We start from the raw sequence: 22,819 nt of genomic DNA, 5'->3' as shown, positions 1-22,819 counted from the left end.
TGGCCACGGCAACAACTGGGAAATCCACGTTTGTACCCCAGGTCGCCTCTCAAAATAAGACGCCGTATTATCAGGCGCAGTCCTTTGTTGGCAAGCGGACAAAAGGTTCCTCTTTTCTGCTCGTGACAGAGGGAGAGGAAAAAGGCTGAAGAGATTAGCCAGTTCCCAGGAACAGAAACCCTTTCCCGCCTCTGCCAAGCCCTCGGTATGACGCTAGGGCCTTACAAGCTCAGGCACGGTGGGGGCCCGTTCTCAATGAATTTCAGTGCGCAGTGGCTCACTCGCAAGTAGACCCCTGGATCCTTCAGGTAATATCTCAAGGGTACATATTGGAATTCGAGACGTCTCCCCCTCGCCGTTTCCAAAAGTCGGCTTTACCGACGTCTCCCTCTGACAGGGAGGCAGTTTTGGAAGCCATTCACAAGCTGTATTCCCAGCAGGTGATAATCAAGGTACCCCTCCTGCAACAGGGAACGGGGTATTATTCCACACTATTGTGGTACCGAAGCCAGACGGCTCGGTGAGACCGATTCTAAATCTAAAATCTAAAATCTTTGAACACTTACATACAGAGACTATAACAAAAAACAGAGCAATGCAACTTGCGCCTTCCTAGCTGCAGCTCAGTCCTGCTCAAAAGAACACCACTTCTTTAGTCGACATATATTCTAAAACACAGAAGAGCGGTCCTCAAGCGCTGCTAGATTTTCTCAAATTAATTTCGTGAACACAAATCTGTTGGTATATATGAGAAGAGATCACGGCACCAAGATATTCAATAATCAATGTCAGCTTCGATCTTTTCTGGAATAGACTCCCTTACTCACCGTTAAACAGTGAGATGCGTGCGCATAAAGGTATCTTTTTACTCAATATTCCACTTGTTCATAATAAACTGTACTCTTATGGAACAACACTCACCTGGGTCAAAAGACCCTATATGCACCAAAAGGTTTCTTTTTCCTCAGGATAACCGTTAAACAGTGAGATGCGTGCGAAATAAAGAAATCTTTTTACTCGATATTCCACTTGTTCATAATAAACTGTACTCTTATGGAACAACACTCACCTGGGTCAAAAGACCCTATATGCACCAAAAGGTTTCTTTTTCCTCAGGATAACCTTCACGACACATCCAAGTCTCAAAAATACACAGGATAAAATCCAAAATAGTAAAAAAGGATTTTTATTTACTTAAAACCAAGTTCATGAAAAATAGTTAAAAAGATTCTTTAATATTTTGTAGGTAAAATACAAAAATTATATAAGAACGACAGAAAAACCTGGAGGGCATACAATTTTGTATCACTCTATATCCATTGGCACTAGGAATGCAAAAAAATATAAGGAGCCAGACTAATTCACCTCGATGTTCCCGGGAAAAACAAAAAGGGAACCTTACAGTCTTCCTTAAATTTAGATGGTATGCAGACCAAGATGGAATAAAGCCAATAGATAAAATAAGAGGGAATGCCGGTCTCCAGGAATACCTCAACACCAACGCGTTTCGGAAATCCTTTTCCTTCCTCAGGGTGTAGAGTCATACAAACTGACCTGGGGTTTTATACCCTACAGTACAGGTCACATGGAAATTCCCACCAATCCTATCCCTAGTATTGTGTATACACATATATATCTGTAATTACCATATCTTGACATATCATATAAAATCCTTACATAAAAAGACATTAATCAAACTAAAAATATCCCCAATTTCATAATTATAAATGCCCCTTTATATATAAAAACAGTTAATTGGTCAAAGTTAAACTATGATCCGGATTCGTGGAATGTTACACTTTAAACTGCAAATATAGTGAATCATCCGTTCCATATAGTTGATAAAGTCCATATATTCCCAATGTTCATCTACCCATAAATCGCTGCTTCCAAACGAAACACGGCATTTCCCGTCAGGGATTCCCGCCAAAGTAATCCAGTTTCTTGTTGTCATAGAGACGTTCATTCTATATCCGGATTACGTCATCAAGACACGTCGCGGCGCTGTCCATAAGCGGACATATATACCAACAGAACTGTGTTCACGAAATTAATTTGAAAAAATCTAGCAGCGCTTGAGGACCGCTCTTCTGTGTTTTAGAACTTACATACAGAGGTTCAAATTCAAGATTGAGTCACTCAGAGCAGTGATTGCGAACCTGGAAGAAGGGGACTACATGATGTCTCGGGACATCAAGGATGCTTACCTTCATGTCAAAATTTACCCTTCTCACCAAGGGTACCTCAGGTTATGGTACAGAACTGTCACTATCAGTTCAGACGTTGCCGTAGGGATGGTCCACGGCACCCCGGGTCTTTACCAAGGTAATGGCCGAAATGATAGCCCTTCGAAGGAAGGAAATTTTAGTTATCCCTTACTTGGACGATTCCCTGATAAGGGTAAGATCCAGGGAACAGTTGGAAGTCGGTGTAGCACTATCTCAGGTAGTGTTGCGGCAGCACGATTGGATTCTCAATATTCCAAAATCGCAGCTGGTTCCGACGACTTGTCTTCTGTTTCCTAGGGATGTTCCTGGACACAGTCCAGAAAAAAGGTGTTTCTCCCGGAAGAGAAAGCCAGGGAGTTATCCGAGCTAGTCAGGAACCTCCTAAAACCGAACCAAGTCTCAGTGCATCAATGCACAAGGGTTCTGGGTAAAAATGGTGGCTTCCTACGAAGCAATCCCATTCGTTAGATTCCACGCAAGAACTTTCCAGTGGAACCTACTGGACAAATGGTCCGGATCGCATTTTCAGATGCATCAGCGGATAACCCTGTCACCAAGGACAAGGGTATCCATCCTGTGGTGGTTGCAGAGTGCTCATCTTCTAGAGGGCCGCAGATTCGGCATTCAGGACTGGGTCCTGGTGACCACGGATGCCAGCCTGCGAGGCTGGGGAGCAGTCACACAGGGAAGGAATATCCAGGGCTTAGGGTCAAGCCTGGATACATCACTTCACATAAATATCCTGAAGCTAAGGGCCATTTACAATGCTCTAAGCTTAGCAAGACCTCTGCTTCAAGGTCAGCCGGTGTTGATCCAGTCGGACAACATCATGGCAGTCACCCACGTAAACAGACAGGGTGGCACAAGAAGCAGGAGGGCAATGGCAGAAGCTGCAGGGATTCTTCGCTGGGCGGAAAATCATGTGATAGCACTGTCAACAGTATTCATTCCGGGAGTGGACAACTGGGAAGCAGACTTCCTCAGCATGACCTCCACCCGGGAGAGTGGGGACTTCACCCAGAAGTCGTCCACATGATTAAAAAACTCGACAGGTATTGCGCCAGGTCAAGAGACCCTCAGGCAATAGTTGTAGACGCTCTGGTAACACCGTGGGTGTACCAGTCAGTGTATGTGTTCCCTCCTCTGCCTCTCATACCCAAGGTACTGAGATTGATAAGATGGAGAGGAGAAAGCACTATATTCGTGGCTCCGGATTGGCCAAGAAGGACTTGGTAACCGGAACTTCAAGAGATGCTCACGGAGGATCCGTGGCCTCTACCTCTAAGAAGGGACCTGCTCCAGCAAGGACCCTGTCTGTTCCAAGACTTACCGCGGCTGCGTTTGACGGCATGCCGGTTGAACACCGGATCCTGAAGGAAAAAAGGCATTCCGGATGAAGTCATCCATATCCTGATCTAAAGCCAGGAAGGATGTAACCGCAAAAACATTATCACCGCAATTGGCGAAAATATGTTGCGTAGTGCGAGGCCAGTAAGGCCCGACGGAGGAAATTCAACTGGGTCGATTCCTACATTTCCTGCAAACAGGAGTGTCTATGGGCCTGAAATTGGGGTCCATTAAGGTTCAGATTTCGGCCCTGTCAATTTTCTTCCAAAAAAGAACTAGCTTCAGTCCCTGAAGTTTAGACGTTTGTAAAAGGGGTACTGCATATACAGCCTCCTTTTGTGCCTCCAGTGGCAATTTGGGATCTCAATGTAGTTTGGGTTCCAAAAGTCACATTGGTTTGAACCACTTAAATCTGTGGAGTTAAAATATCTCACATGGAAAGTGGTCATGCTGTTGGCCCTGGCCTGGGCCAGGCGCGTGTCAGAATTGGCGGCTTTATCCTGTAAAAGCCCTTATCTGATTTTCCATTCGGACAGGGCGGAATTGAGGACTCGTCCTCAGTTTCTCCCTAAGGTGGTTCCAGCGTTTTCACCTGAACCAACCTATTGTGGTGCCTGCGGCTACTAGGGACTTGGAGGAATCCAAGTTGCTGGATGTTGTCAGGGCCCTGAAAATATTTCCAGGACGGCTGGAGTCAGGAAATCTGACTCGCTGTTTATCCTGTATGCACCCAACAAGCTGGGTGCTCCTGCTTCTAAGCAGACTATTGCTCGTTGGATTTGTAGTACAATTCAGCTTGCACATTCTGTGGCAGGCCTGCCACAGCTAAAATCTGTAAAAGCCCGTTCCACAAGGAAAGTGGGCTCATCTTGGGCGGCTGCCCGAGGGGTCTCGGCTTTACAACTTTGCCGAGCAGCTACTTGGTCAGGGGCAAACACGTTTGCTAAATTCTACAAATTTGATACCCTGGCTGAGGAGGACCTGGAGTTCTCTCATTCGGTGCTGCAGAGTCATCCGCACTCTCCCGCCCGTTTGGGAGCTTTGGTATAATCCCCATGGTCCTTACGGAGTCCCCAGCATCCACTTAGGACGTTAGAGAAAATAAGAATTTACTTACCGATAATTCTATTTCTCATAGTCCGTAGTGGATGCTGGGCGCCCATCCCAAGTGCGGATTGTCTGCAATACTTGTACATAGTTATTGTTACAAAAATCGGGTTATTATTGTTGGGAGCCATCTTTTCAGAGGCTCCTCTGTTATCATACTGTTAACTGGGTTCAGATCACAAGTTATACGGTGTGATTGGTGTGGCTGGTATGAGTCTTACCCGGGATTCAAAATCCTTCCTTATTGTGTACGCTCGTCCGGGCACAGTATCCTAACTGAGGCTTGGAGGAGGGTCATAGGGGGAGGAGCCAGTGCACACCAGGTAGTTCTAAAGCTTTACTTTTGTGCCCAGTCTCCTGCGGAGCCGCTATTCCCCATGGTCCTTACGGAGTCCCCAGCATCCACTACGGACTATGAGAAATAGAATTATCGGTAAGTAAATTCTTATTATTAATGTCCTTATAAACATAAAGCGCCTTACACATTATGCCAACCCTTATTAATGCCCTTAAACACATAATATCCCTTACACACACGCCGCACATTGTTAATGCCCTTATACACATGACACACATAATGTCCCTTACACATATGCCGCACATTATTAGTGCCCTTAAACACATAATGACACACATAGTGCCCCTTACACATATGTTACACATTATTAATGCCCTTATACAAATAATGACACATATAGTTCCTGCCGTGAGCCAACTGGCAGCTCTGCTAACGTCGGGTGCCTATTTTTTATGAAAATGCATCTTATTTGCATTGCTATGTGGCTAGGATGCACAAGCAGCTTCTGCTATATGCAGCATGCCAATATACTGTGTGCGACTGTGGCTGTATCTGCATACGAAATGCTACACACAAAATGTAGGCATGCTGCATATCATTTTAAGCAGCAGAAGCTGCTTGTGCCCCTAGGCATACCAGATGCCCTAGGCAATTGCCTAGTTTGCCTATGCCTAAGGCCGGAACAGGTATCGCTACAACAACAACAGAATTAGGCCCAGAATGCTGACAGGTAAACCAGTTGGGAGTGGTAATGTATGTGTAGAGAGGGGAGGAGTCAGAATTAATTCTTAAACCGCCCCCCTAAAAGAAAAAGTCTAGATCCGCTCCTTGGGCAAGCGCTAAAAGTCCGTTGTCGGCTGTCAGGATTCCAGGGTTGGTATCCTGAACGCCGAGATCCCGACACCCGGCATTTTAACGCATCCCTTTATAAACACACTGGGAGACTTCCCTGGTGTGAGAATTGCTTGGACATTATCATTTTTCTGTAACACACACCAGAAATCAGAATAATGTGAGCATGTCAGTATTCTCATTGGAAGATTATCCATTGCAGAAACCTGTGACAAACAATCTCTATGGGGCTCTCTGTGTAATCTGCACAACTATGCAACCTGCAGGAACAAAGAGCCACTGACCACACAAATCCGTGTATCAGGGGCTGCGGCAAGACTGCAGGCAGCACATACCGGGATCAGCCAATCATAGCAGGCTGCGGGGACTGGCCGGACACCTTATCCCCGACCAAAGGAACGGGACACCCTCATTATACAATACTGCTTCATCATGGTGAGGTGACCCCCTATGTAAGTGATCTGCAGTACACAGGTACCTGTATGTATTATGTGTGCGCCTCTCTGCTTTATCTGCTCCTTCTCTCTTGCATACAAGGTAGATTGCGGAATTGACCGTAAGATTGAGCAATAGAACGTTACATCATTCACATGAGGGAAAGTAGGGCTGGACTCTTGTAGTGATCCGTTCAAACAGCCTGACCTGACCATTACAGCTGTGCATACAGTATGCTGTGATGTGCCGGAGACCGCAGTGGGGTCAGTATAAAGCCTACACTGCAGCATGAGGGTGATACTGACATAGCTGCTGCCTAATACATGGAGGCACTGAGCAGGGATACACAGCCTTATCATCATCAGGGGTTTGTAAATGCTGTGTATTAGATATATGATTATGATATGACTAATGTATATACTGTACATCATTTACAAACCCTGCTAGTCATAATATAGGTCAGAATTGACACAGGTTTAGTTGGCAAGTTATTTACTATACACTTAGTAATGAGAGATCACACTCTAAGGGTTAATTGCATTTTATTATGTTTATGTCAATGTGTTTTGCTAAGTATCCAATAACTTCATACATCTATCTACATTATTAGGTGAAAAGTTGCAATTGTACCTGTTAGTGTGAGCTTCATATGTTCAGGGTTAATAATCAGTTTTATATCCTCAATTCCTAGTGTGAGTGTGTTTGGTGTCCTCTGATACAGATTATACAGTTCTCCACTTTAGCTAGCTGTTATGTATCTCCTTCCAGCCTAATGTCGTGTATTCCTCCTTCTCTCCATTTATATAGATCTATTTTTATTGTCTCCCTGCTCATGTTAGGCTTTGAGGACTTAAGTTGTAGACTGCACAAGTAGGTGCACGTAGCTGGAGAAAGTAATTCCCTGTCCCTGGAGTTCCTGGAGAAATCCGACACTGACTCCTTTCAGGAACAGCGAAATTAGAAAGGACAAGAACATGATGCAACTCCCACTACCACATTGCTCAGTCCTCATGGTAAGTGTTTACAGCCCGTCTCACTACTGGCTAATGCATATATATATATATATATATATATATATATATATATATATATATATATAAAAATTTAAGTACTTAAGACCCAGTTTTTGCGCTAATAAATAGGGAGCTTCACCTTTGAGAAATACCTCCTGTTGGATGAGATTTTGTATTACAAATACAAGGAAAGAGAGGGGATCTCAAGGGAGCTCAAATTGATTCAATATATTTATGTCTCAAACCACTGTACTAGTCAGAAGTTCACCACTAGTAAATATAATTTTTTTTTATTGTTATAAAATAAACAATGAATCAATTGACATTGTTTTATAACGTCTATGACGTAATTATACAAAAATGTTGACCATATATAAAACAGTTTTATAAAACTGCTGTGAGGAGTATCCTATTGCGTTGAAAAGGATTACCACAGCAATCCACATTGTTTTCTTTTGTTGATATTTGCTGATGAAGCAGTACTGATACCCTGTTTGATGGACAATAATTGTATATCTTCATATTGCTTGAAATCGTTATACTGAGAAATATCGGTGATGAGCACCCTCTATAAAGTTTTAAATACAAAAATAAAATCTGATGCCCAAGGCGCAACCACTCTTATGCAGCTGAATAGAGAAGGTACGGACTCGCTCAACTCCGTGAAATATAGCTATTATGTGACAAAGATTCTCTAACAGAGCGCTCAGAGCTGTTTACTATGTAAGAAGCTGCTGTATTTAAAAGAACTATATAATACTTATATGTCCATGATAGATTACTTCCTGGTTTCCTCAAATTATGGACGATATCCTCCTTAGTGAACATATAAGACGAGATGCTTCTCTTATTTCCAGGAGTCCGCCTGACAGATGGCAAATTTTCTCAAACAATCAAGGTAGATATAGAAATAAAGAAAAAATAACAAATATAGTGTAGTATGTTATTGAAAAACCCTACAAGTCCTGTTAAAATTAATTTTTTGAGAATGTACCACACTAAAAAAGTGGATAGTCTCCTCACATAAAGTTATCTTTGAGTTTATAGTTAAGCCGCAGTTGCCACCCTATTTCAAATAAATGAAGCAAGGGCATACCATACTCACTATTCACACAGTAGAACATCTTGCATCTGGGTTTCTTTGTGGGATAGCAATCATCCCATCCCTCCAGAGATTGTAATAACGGGAATCGATGGTTTAATAAATAACATTTATTAAAACATAAACATGGTAATACACGTGTAAATCTCTTAAGGTTCAATATTCAGGCATAAATTTGTCGTCCGAAAACAAAAAGTATAGTCGAATGATGACATTCAGAACCATAAAAAGAAAAATAACGTGCTACTTGCCAAACATTCCCTCCAACATGTTTCGAACACTGCTGTGTTCTTTTTCAAGGACTTCTGGAAATAAGAGAAGCATCTCGTCTTATATGAACACTGAGGAGGATATCGTCTAAAATTTGAGGAAACCAGGAAGTAATCTGTCATGGACATTATAGACATATAAGTATTATATATTTCTCACACGTCCTAGAGGATGCTGGGGACTCCAAAAGGACCATGGGGTATAGACGGATCCGCAGGAGCTTGGGCACACTATAAAGACTTCAACTGGGTGTGAACTGGCTCCTCCTTCTATGCCCCTCCTCCAGACCTCAGTTAGACTTTGTGCCCAGGAGTGATGGGTCACACACTGAGGAGCTCTACTGAGTTTCTCTGAAAGACTCTATGTTAGGTTTGTTATTTTCAGGCAGACCTGCTGGCTACAGGCTCCCTGCAGCGTGGGAGTGAGGGGAGAGAAGTCAGACCTACTTCTTCTTAGTTTAAAGGCTCTGCTTCTCGGCTACTGGACACCATTAGCTCCAGAGGGTTCGATCACTTGGTGTGCCTAGCTGTTTGTTCCCGGAGCCGCGCCGTCAATCCCCTCACAGAAGCAAGAAGAAAGAAGCCGGGTGAGTATTGGAAGAAAAGAAGACTTCAGTGACGGCAGAAGACTTCAGTAACGGAGGTAACAGCAGCGGTAGCGCTGCGCTCCGCTCCATGCTTCCACACACCAACATCTCTGGCAGGGTGCAGGGCGCTGGGGGGGAGCGCCCTGGGGGCATGTTGCTGAGGTTCTAAAACGCTGGCGGGGGGGACATATTTAGGTGCCCGGGCACCGGGTATGTTCACCCCGCCAATGTGCCGCAGGGGGGAGCAACAGCGGTAGCGCTGCGCTCCCTGCTCTCACACACACCATCGGCCTGCAGGGCGCTGGGGGGGAGCGCCCTGGGCAGTATGTGTGTGTGTGTGTGTGTGTGTGTGTGTGTGTGTGTGTGTGTGTATATATATATATATATATATATATATATATATATATTATGTAGATCACTGGCGGGGGGGCATACTTCGGTGCCCGAACACCGGGTATGTTCACCCCGCCAGTGTGCCGCGAAAGGGAGGGAGCAGCAGCGGTAGCGCTGCGCTCCCGGCTCCCGCACACCATCGGCTGGGGGGGAGCACCCTGCGCAGCATTTATTGACTGATCCCGCCAGGGTACCGCAGTGTGCGCGCTGCGCTCCATGGCTCCCACACACCAACGGCTTCCGTGGGTGCGGGGCGCAGGGGGGGGCGCCCTGGGCTGCGTTTATACATATAGGGGTATATACAGGGGGTTACTCCCTGTATATAAGTTCCCCCAGCTCAATTTAGGGTTATATATTTATATATTTTGAGCGGGCTTAAGCGCGCCGGGAAGGGGCGGAGCTTAGCCCTCACAGAGGAGTCAGCGCCATTTTCCTCAGATCCACTCCAGGACTTGCTGGATAGTAAGATGGAGGGGGGGCACAGTGTTTTTAATGCTATATGGGTGTCATATAGCATTATGTTTGATAATGGACGCATAATCACTCTTATATTACATAAATTCACTGTTTCCCTGTTTGTACCCACTATTGGTTAGTCGACATATGTCGGCAGGTGTGAGGGCTTTGTCACAAGCTGCTGTGGGGATAACTGTCTGCTTTGCCGGCGCATGGCGGCACTTGATTCGGAAAATTAAGTATTAGCAAATTGGTGTTTGTGTGATTAAAACAGTAAACACGATAGGGGAGATTCATTTGTTTGTGGATGCCCTGTCGGCATCAACGGTATTTCCTGCGGGGGGAAATTATCAGGCTGTTATTGCCTTGTACCTGTATATATATGTATATTTATAGGTATATGTGGGGGGAGTGTTATCAAAATTGTATTTGTATGCTTCCCTCAGACCCCTCGGGGTTCCGTGATTATTATTTTTTGCCCGCTTACTATTCCTTGCTGTCGACATTTACTAAGTTTCTGTCGACCATAACGTTCCTGGTAGATCCACATCGTGGGCATGTCAGTACATGGTCATACACATTCACAACACTTTACTGTCACTAGGGACCTGACAGGTCTGGACAATCCACTTGCGTATAGGTTATATCTATATGTGTATATATGTAGATATAGGTTTATATATGCATGGTTAGGATATATGTGTTTAATTGTGTATTACATGATGTATATCCATGAATGCTGAAATAATGGTATTCTTATCATGTGCTGGTCGCTCTGTTGATTAAGCTCTAGATTGGCCGTGACGAGTTGGTTTCGATCCTCTCAAGGAGTCCGAATATTATTCTCTTCACAACGCGGAGAGAAAATTATGACAGTCAACTACTGGTCGACGCAGAGCCCGGTCGCAAAGGATCATACACAGGCAGCTAAGTGAAATTTTATTTCTATACTTTGACCTTATTTGCACTATATGCACTTGAGGGAGTGTTGTATTCGGGTAGGCATCCGATTGAATTACCCTACCCGGTGTGGGAAGGCTTGTCTATGTTTATTCTACCTTATAACATTACAGAAGGCTGCCACGTGATAGCAGGAGGTGTGACCGGAAAAATGCGGAGGATGTCTCCGGAAGATGCTGGAGGGAGCTCTGTTCAGTCAATCTCGGCGGATACCACTAGTAAGTCTAACTTCGTGAGTTAGGCTCCTTCACAACGGTTGGTGACACATTCTTTTGTGGGATGCAGTCGTTTTAACCGGTTCAATACCGTTCTTTTTTCCTTTTCTGTGCAGACAGTGGAAGGTGAAAAGGTAAGAGTTCTGCAGCCTTGTTAGGTTCGCAGTAGTGGATGTCGTTTTCTGTTTCCTCCACATCCACCACTTGTCGCTGAGTCTATCGGGCTGGTCCCCACTCCGGTGGGCACTCGTCTACTATTTTTCAGTTGGTCCAGGAATAGACTAGGACCTGTGGGTTATTTATAGAATCCAAAGGGGAACATTCTGAGTTACGGTTGTTTCCCCTTACTGTTTTTTCTAATAGTTCTTGCCGTTCCACTCTGTAAGGGAAGATAGTACGCAACGCCATACAGAGGTGCGTCAGGATCAGGACATTGTCCGGTTGTCCCTGTATAAAGGTGCAAATCGTTATTTCTCTCTGACTGTTCTTCGACAGGGATTGGCTGTTGTTTCCAATGACACAGATGTCGGAGGTGGGTTTCAGAGTAGATAATGACCGGTTAAAGTTCGGTGTTCTTCCATGTGAAAAGAGGTCTGAAGATCCAGAGTTGGATCGGCTTTACTGTGACACTTCATCAAGGTGTTCCGTTACTTAACCGGTTGGGTGCGGCCTGAGAGGCCTTTTTTGGTGAGCGGCTCTAATGCCAGAGTGGTTTTCAAGAGACCCATCGGAAATGTGGTCCGGGTCTCACCTGCACATGCACCTGAATATAATCCTAACGGCCAGGACATCGCTCCTGTGGTGTCTGCTCGGTTCTCTCCTTCTAGAGGGATGAAGGTTTGGGTTTCGGGTGTAGATCCTGGTGTCCGTGCATACAGATCTCAGAGACGGAGGAGCAGTACTTGCAAGGGACGTGTTTCCAGGGGATAAGGTCAAGTTGGAAAGCTTGTCTGCTATAAACTTTCTTGAATTAAGAGTTATTTTAGACAAACGTATTCTTCGTGTTCTGCCCGTGTTAGTTCTGCTAGACGACTTGTCAGCAGTGGCGTAAGTAAACCGCTATGGCGGAACAAGGTGCAAAGCGGCAATGGCAGAAGATGCACAGTTTTGCCGTTGGTCGGAGAGTCTGGTAAACGCTATATTAGTAGTCTTCGTTCCGGAGGTGAACGACGGAGAAATAGATTTCCTCTGCTGACGCGATCTCCATCCGGGAGAAATTCAGTCATCATCGAGAAGTTTTCACAGACGTGACAAGTCTTGGAGGAATGTCGCAATTGGATATGTTGGCATCTCGCCTCAATGAGAGGCCTCAGGGATATTGTTCCAGGTCATGGGACGCTCAAGCTATAGCAGTGGACAACCTCGTGACACCGTGGGTGTTTTTAGTCGGTCTATGTGGCCTCTCCGCTTTCACTTTTTTTGAAGGTGATAAATGTGGGATGAACAAAGGTTCCGGCGATCCTCTTGGATCCGGTCTAGCCAAGGAGGGTTTGCAATCCAGTTTTTCATGATTTACTCATAGAAGATTCCTGCCCTCTTCCTCTACGTGAGGATCTGTTAAAACAAGATCAGGGCGGGTTTCAAGACTTACCGCAGCTGCGTCTGACGTCGTGGGGGTTGAATGCCATATCCTAAGCCGAAAGGGTGTCCCAGTGAAGTCATTTCCTCAATTCTTCAGGCTAAGAAAGAAGTAACGGCTAAGCTTTACCACCGTAGTTGGCGTATCTATGTGTTTTGGTGTGTATCCAGGAAGGCTCCTATGGAAGACTTTCAGCTAAATCGTTCTTATCCATACTTTACAAACCGGTGTGGATGCAAGCCTATAGTTGGGCTCCATTTCAGTGCAGTGTGGCCTAATAATTTCTTTACATAAATTTCTCTCTTGGAAAGTGGTCGTGCTCTTGGCTTTGACATACGCAAGGCGGGTGTCGGAAGTGGTGGTTTTGTCTCACAAGAGCCTTGTTTGATCTTTCATGTAAATAGAGAGGAATGGAGAACTCGGTTAGTAGTTCTGCCAAGAGTGGTTTCTGGGTTTCGCAGAAATTTGGCTTATTTTGATGCCGGTGGTTACTTAGGCATTAGCTGATTCAAATTCTCTCGATGTAGCCAGGGATTTGAATATTTAGGTCGCCAATTTGGCTCAGATTGGAGAAACAGGGGCTCTGTTTGTCTGGTATGTTCCCAGCATGGTTTGGGTGACTGTGTTATGCAGTCGGTTACACGCTGGATCTGTGATGCTGTTTGGCATGTTCGTTCTATGGCTGGATTGCCGTCACCGAAGTCGGTGGAGGCCCATTATACTGGGAAGATGGGCTCTTCTTGGGCGGATGCCCGAGGAGTCTCAGCGGTTCAACTTTGCTGAGTGGATACTTGGTCGGGTTCAAACGCTTTTGCTATGCTCTACAAGTTTGATACCCTGGTTGAGGGGGACCTTTTGTTTGCTCAATCGGTGCTGCAGAGTCGTCCGCACTCTCCCGCCCGTTCTGGAGCTTTGGTATTGACCCCATGGTCCTTTTGGAGTCCCCAGCATCCTCTAGGACGTATGAGAAAATAGGATTTTAGTACCTACCGGTAAATCCTTTTCTCTTAGTCCGTAGAGGATGCTGGGCGCCCGTCCCAGTGCGTACTGTGTCTGCAGTTATTTCTTTTGGTTACACTTATAGTGTTGTTTCTTCTCTGTCAGACTGTTGCTGACGATGTTCATGCCATGGCATGCGGTGTCTTATTATTTGTTGTGTTGGCACACAGGTTGTGTTACATATTCTCTCAGCATGTGGCTGTGTCTTTTTCATGCCGTAGGCTGGTGTTCTATTGAATGCCACGTTCTGCGGTATGTTCGTGGTGTGAGCTGGTATGACACTCACCGTGTTTATAAATTCTTTCCTCGAAATGTCCATCTCTCCTGGGCACAGTTTCTAGCTGAGGTCTGGAGGAGGGGCATAGAGGGAGGAGCCAGTTCACACCCAGTTTATGTCTTTATAGTGTGCCCAAGCTGTCCACGACCCCCCTGGAGGGAGAATAAAATAGCGTGGCGCGCCACCGTGCCCGCAAGGGGCTCATTTGCGCTCGCCACACTGTCGGTAAGCCGGCGGTCGGGCTCCCGGCGCCGGTATGCTGGCCACCGGGAGCCCGGCCGCCGGCATACCATACTGAACCCCCTCCAAGCCAACTCCAGCTATCTTATACGGTACCAGGGGGTTGTGCAAGGGAGGGGGAGGCTGTATACAGTGTGTATAGTCTCTTAAGGTACACAGACAGCGCTGGTAGTTTCATTTGTTTTACCTTAAAAAGCGCTGTGTGTGTATGTTGTCTCCAATCTCTGTGTCTCTCTGTGGCATACTTGGGGGGATACTGTGTCTGACATTTCCCTGTGTGTGTGTGTGTGTGTGTGTGTGTGTGTGTGTGTGTGTGTGTGTGTGTGTGTGTGTGTTTATGATCTCCCATAGCCATGTCTAGGGACTCTGTGTCATATGCTGAAGAAGATGTTTCCTCTCAGGAGGGATCCATTCCATGTACACAGGATTGTAATGATTTGTCTCAGATCTCTACTAGGGTAGCCAATACTGAGATTGAAACTCGGGTGTTGAAGAAGTCTATGGCAGTTTGGTCAGGCTCTGTCCCTATTCCTGCAAAATCCCCTAGCATAATCCCACAGAAACGTGCACTTACCCAAATTATGCAAGATTACACGGATACAGATTCTGATACTGCAGATGGTGATGGGGAGGTGCTGAGGGGGCGGCATCCCTTGCAAAGGGGGTGCAGCTCATGATTGAGGCCATTAGAGATGTGTTAAACATTAATGACACTACACCTGAGCAGGTTGAGGTGGCTTACTTCACTTAATAAGAAAGCCCCGCTAACCTTTCCCGCGTCTAAAGAATTAAACGCTATATATGAAAAATCCTGGGAAAACCTGGAGAAAAATTCCAGATCCCCAAAAAATAGTTCTGGCTGCTTATCCCTTCCCTAAGGAAGATAGGAAAAAATGTGAATACCCACCAATTGTTGACGGTAAAAGGTGGTTTTACCTGTCCCTGGTTCTACTGCGTTGAAAGAACCAGCTGATCGTCAGATTGACACTATGCTCAAATCCATATACACTGCTTCAGGAGTGGCCTTAAGGGCCACTATTGCCTGTGCATGGATTTCTAAAGCAATAGTAAGGTGGTCAGGCACATTACTAGAGGATTTGAATGCAATGGATGGACGTGACATTGAATTGTTTTTAAGTAGCATACAGGATTCTGCGGGGTACATGTTGGAATCCATGAAAGACCTGGGTACGCTGACTGCACGGATATCCTTCATGTCGGTATCAGCTCGCAGGGGACTCTGTGGAAGTGTGGAGAACCTACCCTATACAGGTCAGGCTCTATTTGGGGAAGCTTTGGATGCGTGGATTTCCACAGCAACCGCGGGTAAGTCACCTTTCCTTCTCTCTGCTACTCCTTCTACGAAGAAACCGTTTTCTTCAGCTGTGCAGCAGTCCTTTCGGACCGCTAAGACAAAAAAGCCCAAGCCTTCTACCACTTTCTTTAGAGGTGGTCAGGCAAAATCCAAAAAGCCTGCACCCGCAGGCTCCCAGGACCAGAGACCTGCTACTGGTTCCTCAAAACCCTCAGCATGACGGTGAACCTCAAAGCCTGGAGGATGGGCTGATGGGTACGAGACTCAGACGTTCAGCCACATCTGGGTGTCATCCGGCCTGGATTCCTGGGTGCAGGATATTGTGTCCCAGGGGTACAGACTGGATTTTCAAGAACTCCCGCCTCACCGATTCTTCAAATCAGGCTTGCCAGCTTTGCTGACAGACAGAGCTATCCTACAGGAAGGCATCCTAAATTTGGAAAAATCACAGGTTATTATCCCAGTTCCACCTCATATGCAAAACAAGGGTGATTATTCAAACCTTTTCGTGGTACCGAAACCGGATTTTCGGTCAGACCAATTTTGAACTTGAAATCGGTAGAACCCTTACCTGTGGGTGTTCAAATTCAAAATGGAGTCTCTCAGAGCAGTGATTTCATGTCTGGAGGAGGGGGAGTTTCTGGATATCAAGGATGCGTACCTCCACATTCCGCTTTGGCCGACTCACCAGGCTTATCTCAGATTTGCACTGTTGGACAGTCAATATCAATTCCAGGCACTACAATTCGGCCTCTCCACAGTACCGAGGGTGTTCACCAGTGTGATGGCAGAGAGGATGGTTCTCCTACGCAAACAGGGGGTGAACATAATCCCATATCTGGACGATCTGCTGATAAAGGCTTCGTCCAGGGAGAGGTTGTTGCAGTCCATTGTTCTCATGGCTCATCTGCTCAGGAAATACGGTTGGATCCTGAATTTTCCAAAATCACATTTGGAGCCGACCAGGAGGTTGTCTTTTCTGGGAATGATACTTGACACAGAAGTGCAGAGGGTGTTTCTTCCGGAGGAGAAAGCGTTGGTGATACAAACAATGGTCCGGGATATCCTGAAGCCAGTCCGGGTTTCGGTTTCTCAGTGCATTCGCCTTCTGGGGAAGATGGTGGCCTCCTACGAGGCTCTACAGTACAGAAGGTTTCATGCTCGGCCCTTCCAACTGGATCTCCTGGACAAGTGGTCGGGATCTCATCTACACATGCACCAGAGAATGCGTCTGTCGCCAAAAGCCAGGATTTTACTCCTCTGGTGGCTACAACTACCTCACCTTCTGGAGGGCCGCAGGTTCGGGATTCTGGACTGGATCCTTCTAACCACGGATGCAAGTCTCCGGGGCTGGGGCGCAGTCACTCAGGGGGAAACCTTCCGAGGAAGGTGGTCAAGCCTGGACTCCAGCTTACCAATAAATATTTGGGAACTAAGAACCGTCTAGAACGGTCTTCTCCAAGCGGCCCATCTTCTGCGAAATCGAGCCATTCAAGTGCAGTCGGACAATGTAACGACAGTGGCTTACATAAACCGACAGGGCGGAACGAAGAGCAGAGCTGCAATGTCAGAGGTAACAAGAATCATCCTCTGGGCAGAAAAATACGCGTTGGCGATGTCAGCAATCTTCATTCGTAGTAGACAACTGGGAAGCGGACTTCATCAGCAGACATGGTCTCCATCCAGGAGAGTGGGGCCTCCATCCGGAAGTGTTCACGGAGGTACCAGATCTTTGGGGTGTACCTCAAATAGACATGATGGCCTCTCGTCTCAACAAGAAGCTTCGGCGGTATTGTTCCAGGTCGAGGGACCCACAAGCCGTGGCGGTGGACGCCTAGTGACTCCGTGGGTGTTCCAGTCGGTGTACGTGTTTCCTCCACTTCCACTCATTCCAAGAGTTCTAAAACTCATAAGGAGAACAAGAGTTCAGGCGATCCTCATTGCTCCGGACTGGCCGTGAAGGGCTTCTGGATCTACTGCTAGAAGAGCCGAGGCCTCTTCCTCTTCGGGAGGACCTGCTGCCGCAGGGGCCGTTCGCTTATCAAGACTTACCGCAGCTACGTTTGATGGCATGGAGGTTGAACGCCAGATATTAGCTCGGAAGGGCATTCCGAACAAGGTTATTCCTACCCTTATACAGGCTAGGAAAGGAGTAACGTCTAAACATTACCATCGTATTTGGGAAAAATATGTTTCTTGGTGTGAGTACAAGAAGTTTCCTACAGTGGAGTTTCAACTGGGACGGTTTCTCCTCTTCCTGCAAGCAGGTGTGGATATGGGCCTAAAGTTGGGATCCGTAAAAGGTCCAGATTTCGGCCCTTTCCATTTTCTTCCAGAAACAGTTGGCTTCCCTCCCGGAGGTTCAGACTTTTTTGAAAGGGGTTCTGCACATCCAGCCTCCCTTTGTGCCGCCTATGGCACCATGGGATCTTAACGTGGTGTTGCAGTTTCTCCAATCGGATTGGTTTGAGCCTCTACAGAAGGTTGAGGTCAAGTTTCTCACATGGAAGGCTGTCACTTTGTTGGCCTTAGCTTCTGCTAGACATGTGTCGGAGCTGGGGGCTTTGTCTTTTAAGAGCCCTGTCAGGGCCGAGTGTTTTTGTGAATCCGTTAACCCTGGACCAACCAAAAGTGTAGGTGCTGGGGCAGGGCCGGCTCCAGGCATGTTCCAATAGAGCGGCCGCGCAGGGCGCCACCCTTAATGGGCGCCGCACGCTGGCACCGCCATATTGGAGCCTGGTCCTGTGTCAGTGTGCAGCTCCAGCTCCGTCCCCGGCCCGCCTCCGTGTCCCACTCCCAGCCAGCAGTCAGTGGCTGACTCTGTTCTGGGGGCGGGACTATGCAAAACTACTCAGTGCGCATAGCGCGCACTGAGTTTGGTCCGTTTAGTGCGCCCAGCCGTCCACCCGCCGGAGACTGAGGGGAAGGAGAGCGCAGTGCTGCTCTCTCCTCCCCGTCCTCACAGCAGAAGCAGCAGCCGCCGCCTCCTCCCCGCCCAAGAGGACCATCGGAAGCAGCACCGCGGTGAGCAGCACTTTTTTTTTTTTTTTGGGGGGGGGGGGGATACTGTGTGGGGACATGTGTTTCTGGGACTGGAGCCATATCTTGCACTGTGGGGCAGGTGTATCTGGCACTGGGGGCATATCTGGCACTGTGGGGCATGTGTATCTGGCACTGGGGGCATATCTGGCACTGTGGGGCATGTGTATCTGGCACTGGGGGCATATCTGGCACTGTGGGGCATGTGTATCTGGCACTGGGGGCATATCTGGCACTGTGGGGGCATTTATGTAGCACTGTGGGGTCATATCTGGCACTGTGGGGTCATTTATCTGGCACTGTGGGGTCATTTATCTAGCACTGTGGGGGCTTTTCTGTATCTGGCACTGTGGGGGCATTTACCTGGCACTGTGGGGGCATTTACCTGGCACTGTGGGGACATTTATCTGGCACTGTGGGGGCATTTATGTAGCACTGTGGGGTCATATCTGGCACTGTGGGGCATGTGTATCTGGCACTGGGGGCATATCTGGCACTGTGGGGCATGTGTATCTGGCACTGGGGGCATATCTGGCACTGTGGGGCATGTGTATCTGGCACTGGGGGCATATCTGGCACTGTGGGGGCATTTATGTAGCACTGTGGGGTCATATCTGGCACTGTGGGGTAATTTATCTAGCACTGTGGGGTCATTTATCTGGCACTGTGGGGGCTTTTCTGTATCTGGCACTGTGGGGGCATTTACCTGGCACTGTGGGGACATTTATCTGGCACTGTGGGGGCATTTATCTGGCACTGTGGGGGCATTTATGTAGCACTGTGGGGTCATATCTGGCACTGTGGGGGCATTTATCTAGCACTGTGGGGGCTTTTCTGTATCTACATATCTGGCACTGTGTGGCCATTTATGTATCTGGCATTGCTGGGGGGCATGTCATGTGTTGCTGGCACTGCTGGGGGGCATGTCATGTGTAGCTGGCACGGCTGGGGAGCATATCATGTAGTGTGTGGCTAGGCAATGTGTCCAATGTGCTCTGCCTGGCGCAAAGTGTCTAACGTGCTCTGCCTGGCGCAAAGTGTCTAACGTGCTCTGCCTGGCGCAAAGTGTCTAACGTGCTCTGCCTGGCGCAAAGTGTCTAACGTGCTCTGCCTGGCGCAAAGTGTCTAACGTGCTCTGCCTGGCGCAAAGTGTCTAACGTGCTCTGCCTGGTGCAGTGTGTATTAACTGCACTACTGTGTGGTGTAATGCGAATTGCCACTATTATGTGGCCACGCACCTTCCCCACAAAGCAACGCCCCTAAATTTTTGCTGCGTGCCTTCGGCGCGCACTGTCCATGCTTTACCATGTAGGTAGATGAGCAACAAGCATTACAGTATGTACATCATTTTGCCCTCCTAACGTAAAAATGTGCCCTCCCTGCCCTAAAAAGTGAACACTATCGTGTAGCTGGCACTGCTGGGGGGCATATTGTGTGTAGCTGGCACTGCTGGGGGGCATATCATGTCTATCTGGCACTGCACATTGTGTATCTGGCACTATACTGGAGACATTGTGTGTAGGGAACACTACTGTGGCTGTTATGTGTAAGGCTGCTAATTGTGTGCGTAGAGGGGGTGTGAAAACATATTTATTTATAGTCTAATAATATGACGTTATGAGGCCACGCCCACTTCCCAAGAGGCCACACCACTTTTCCTGGAGCGTGGGCGCCTTCGGCGCGCGCATGGGGGGGGCGCTTTTACATGTTTTCGCTCAGGGTGCTAGTAGGCCTGGAGCCGGCCCTGTGCTGGGGTATGATGAAAGCAGGGAGGGCGAAGAAAGTTCAGTTTTATATATTTATTAAAGGCAACAATTCCAGTAAGGAGTTAAATGACAAATTATTAATCACCATATATATACTGACATATTGCAATGAATGGTATAATGATAAGCAGGAACAGTCTTAAAGATGCATTGAAGAAATGTTCATATAACTGAGTTTTTAAACAGGCTTGTGAATGAATGACGAATTGTCCAAATGAAGCAATGATTGGTACCAAACTGAGTGTTAACTGGATAATGCAGACATAAATGAATAACTGTAGTTACTTGTACTGAAGCTTAAAGATTAAACTGGAAGGCTGTGAAGAATTGTCCTTGATTGCAGCAACAATGAAAATACAATACTGAATGGAATACTTGCAAGTTGTGAAGATAACACAGCACTGTGAAACTGCAGCAGACGACAATGGTGATGAATGGGTTAAGGTGAGAGCTGATTAAACGAGCACCTGGGTTTAGTAGAATCCTTCAAAGGCTGTGTGACTGAAGCAGGTAGACAGGGTAACCTCTCACAAAAATCCTCTGAAAATCCACTTGTTGCCACTGGGAGAGCGATTGACTGACAGCACAGCAGGGAGCTGGTGGATCTTTTGCAGTGAAGGCTGCAGGCAGACCTCTGGGAGCGGATGCGATATCTGGACCACTGGAATCACACAGAAATCCACGGAGAGAGCACAGAGCTAGGGTACAGAGTAGCTACAACAAAGCACTGGCTCAGAGTAACATAATCCCTGCCTACTTAAAGGCAGCACAAGCACGGGATTGGCTAACACTTACCACAGGTGTTTCAAAAGTGCTCTCAGGTGCTCATTTGGTCTCCAACATGGCCGCCTCCTATACTGCAGACACACAGCGGTACCTTTGGCCATTTGGTCCCCGCACTCCCGGCTCCCAGAACCTGCATCACCTCTACTGCTGACCACTCCGAGTCCCCACACGGCCGCACAGCACCGCAAGCAACCGCGCCGGCAATGGACGGACCCCAGAACCAGCAGAGGTGAATGATCGGTTCGTGACAAGCCCCTACTTGATCTTCCATGAAGATAGAGCTGAGCTCCGAACACGTCAGCAGTTCCTTCCAAAGGTTGTGTCGGCATTTCATGTCAACCAACCTATTGTGGTATAAGTTGCTACTGACTACTCAATTTCATCAAAGCTCTTGGATGTTGTAAGGGCTCTCTAAATCTATGTGAAGAGGACTACTCGTCACAGAAAATCGGACTCTCTGTCCTGTATGATCCCAAGAAACTTGGGTGTCCTGCTTCTAAGCTGACGATCTCTCGCTGGATCAGGTACACTATCGAGCATGCGTATTCTACGGCAGGATTGCCGTGTCCTACTTTACTCGTAAGGTGGGTTTTCCTGGGCGGCTGCCCGGGGTGTCTCGGTTTTACAACTTTGCCGAGTGGCTACTTGGTCTGGGTCGAACACGTTTGCTAAGTTCTACAAGTTCGATACTTTGGCCTCTGAGGACCTAAAGTTTGGTCAATCAGTTCTGCAGGAGCCTCCGCGCTCTCCCTCCCGTTCTGGGAGCTTTGTTACATCCCCATGGTACTAATGTGGACCCCAGCATCCTTTAGGACATAAGAGAAAATAGGATTTTAATTACCTTTCGGTAAATCCTTTTCTCGTAGTCCGTAGAGGATGCTGGGCGCCCGCCCAGCGCTTCGTGATCCTGCAGTGGTTACTTGGTTCAGTACTGCTTAGTTCATGGTTTAGTACTGTTTTGTTACTTGGTTAAGTAATATTGGTGGTCATTCCGATTTGTTCGCTCGCTGCTATTTTTAGCAGAATTGCTAATAGGCTAAAATCTGGCAGTTCTGCGCATGCGTATGCACCGCAGGGCGCACGTGCTAAGCAATTTCACACAAAACTATGCTATTTTACTCACGGGCGAACAAAGCTTTTCAGTCGCTCTGTTGATCGGAGAATTGACAGGAAGTGGGTGTTTCTGTGTGGTAACTGATCGTTTTCTGGGAGTGTGCTCAAAAACGTAGGCGTGCCAGCAGAAAACGCAGGAGTGGCTGGCCGGACGCTGGGCGTGTTTGTGATGTCAAACTAGGAACTAAACGGACTGAGGTGATCGCAATCTAGGCGTAGGTCTGGAGCTACTCAGAAACTGCAAGGAAATACTTAATGGGGGTAATTCCAAGTTGATCGCAGCAGGATTTTTGATAGCAATTGGGCAAAACCATGTGCACTGCAGGGGAGGCAGATATAACATGTGCCGAAAGAGTTAGATTTGGGTGGGTTATTTTATTTCTGTGCAGGGTAAATACTGGCTGCTTTATTTTTACATTGCAAATTAGATTGCAGATTGAACA

The 22,819-nt window shown here is 47.1% G+C and overlaps 1 protein-coding gene across 5 annotated transcripts in view; it reads left to right on the top strand.

The window, feature by feature from the left end:
• The window catches only part of LOC134928073 (beta-Ala-His dipeptidase-like), a 100,900-nt gene that overhangs the window by 5,737 nt on the left and 72,344 nt on the right, over positions 1-22,819 (top strand). For 2 of the 5 annotated variants that reach the window (XM_063923358.1, XM_063923353.1), the window contains exons 1-2: positions 5,828-6,284; positions 7,107-7,280. In XM_063923358.1, the coding sequence (XP_063779428.1) occupies positions 7,242-7,280 (39 nt within the window). In that variant the 5' untranslated portion in view covers positions 5,828-6,284; positions 7,107-7,241. Of the gene's footprint in view, positions 1-5,827; positions 6,285-6,431; positions 6,531-6,566; positions 6,635-7,106; positions 7,281-22,819 lie in introns of those variants that run through there. The other 3 variants (XM_063923354.1, XM_063923355.1, XM_063923356.1) reach the window with 3 other exon arrangements.

Source organism: Pseudophryne corroboree, chromosome 5 (genome assembly GCF_028390025.1).
Source record: "Pseudophryne corroboree isolate aPseCor3 chromosome 5, aPseCor3.hap2, whole genome shotgun sequence".
Classification (NCBI taxonomy): Eukaryota; Metazoa; Chordata; class Amphibia; order Anura; family Myobatrachidae; genus Pseudophryne; species Pseudophryne corroboree.
Note: the sequence above shows the minus strand (reverse complement) of the source record. Positions and strands in the feature narration are given on the sequence as shown.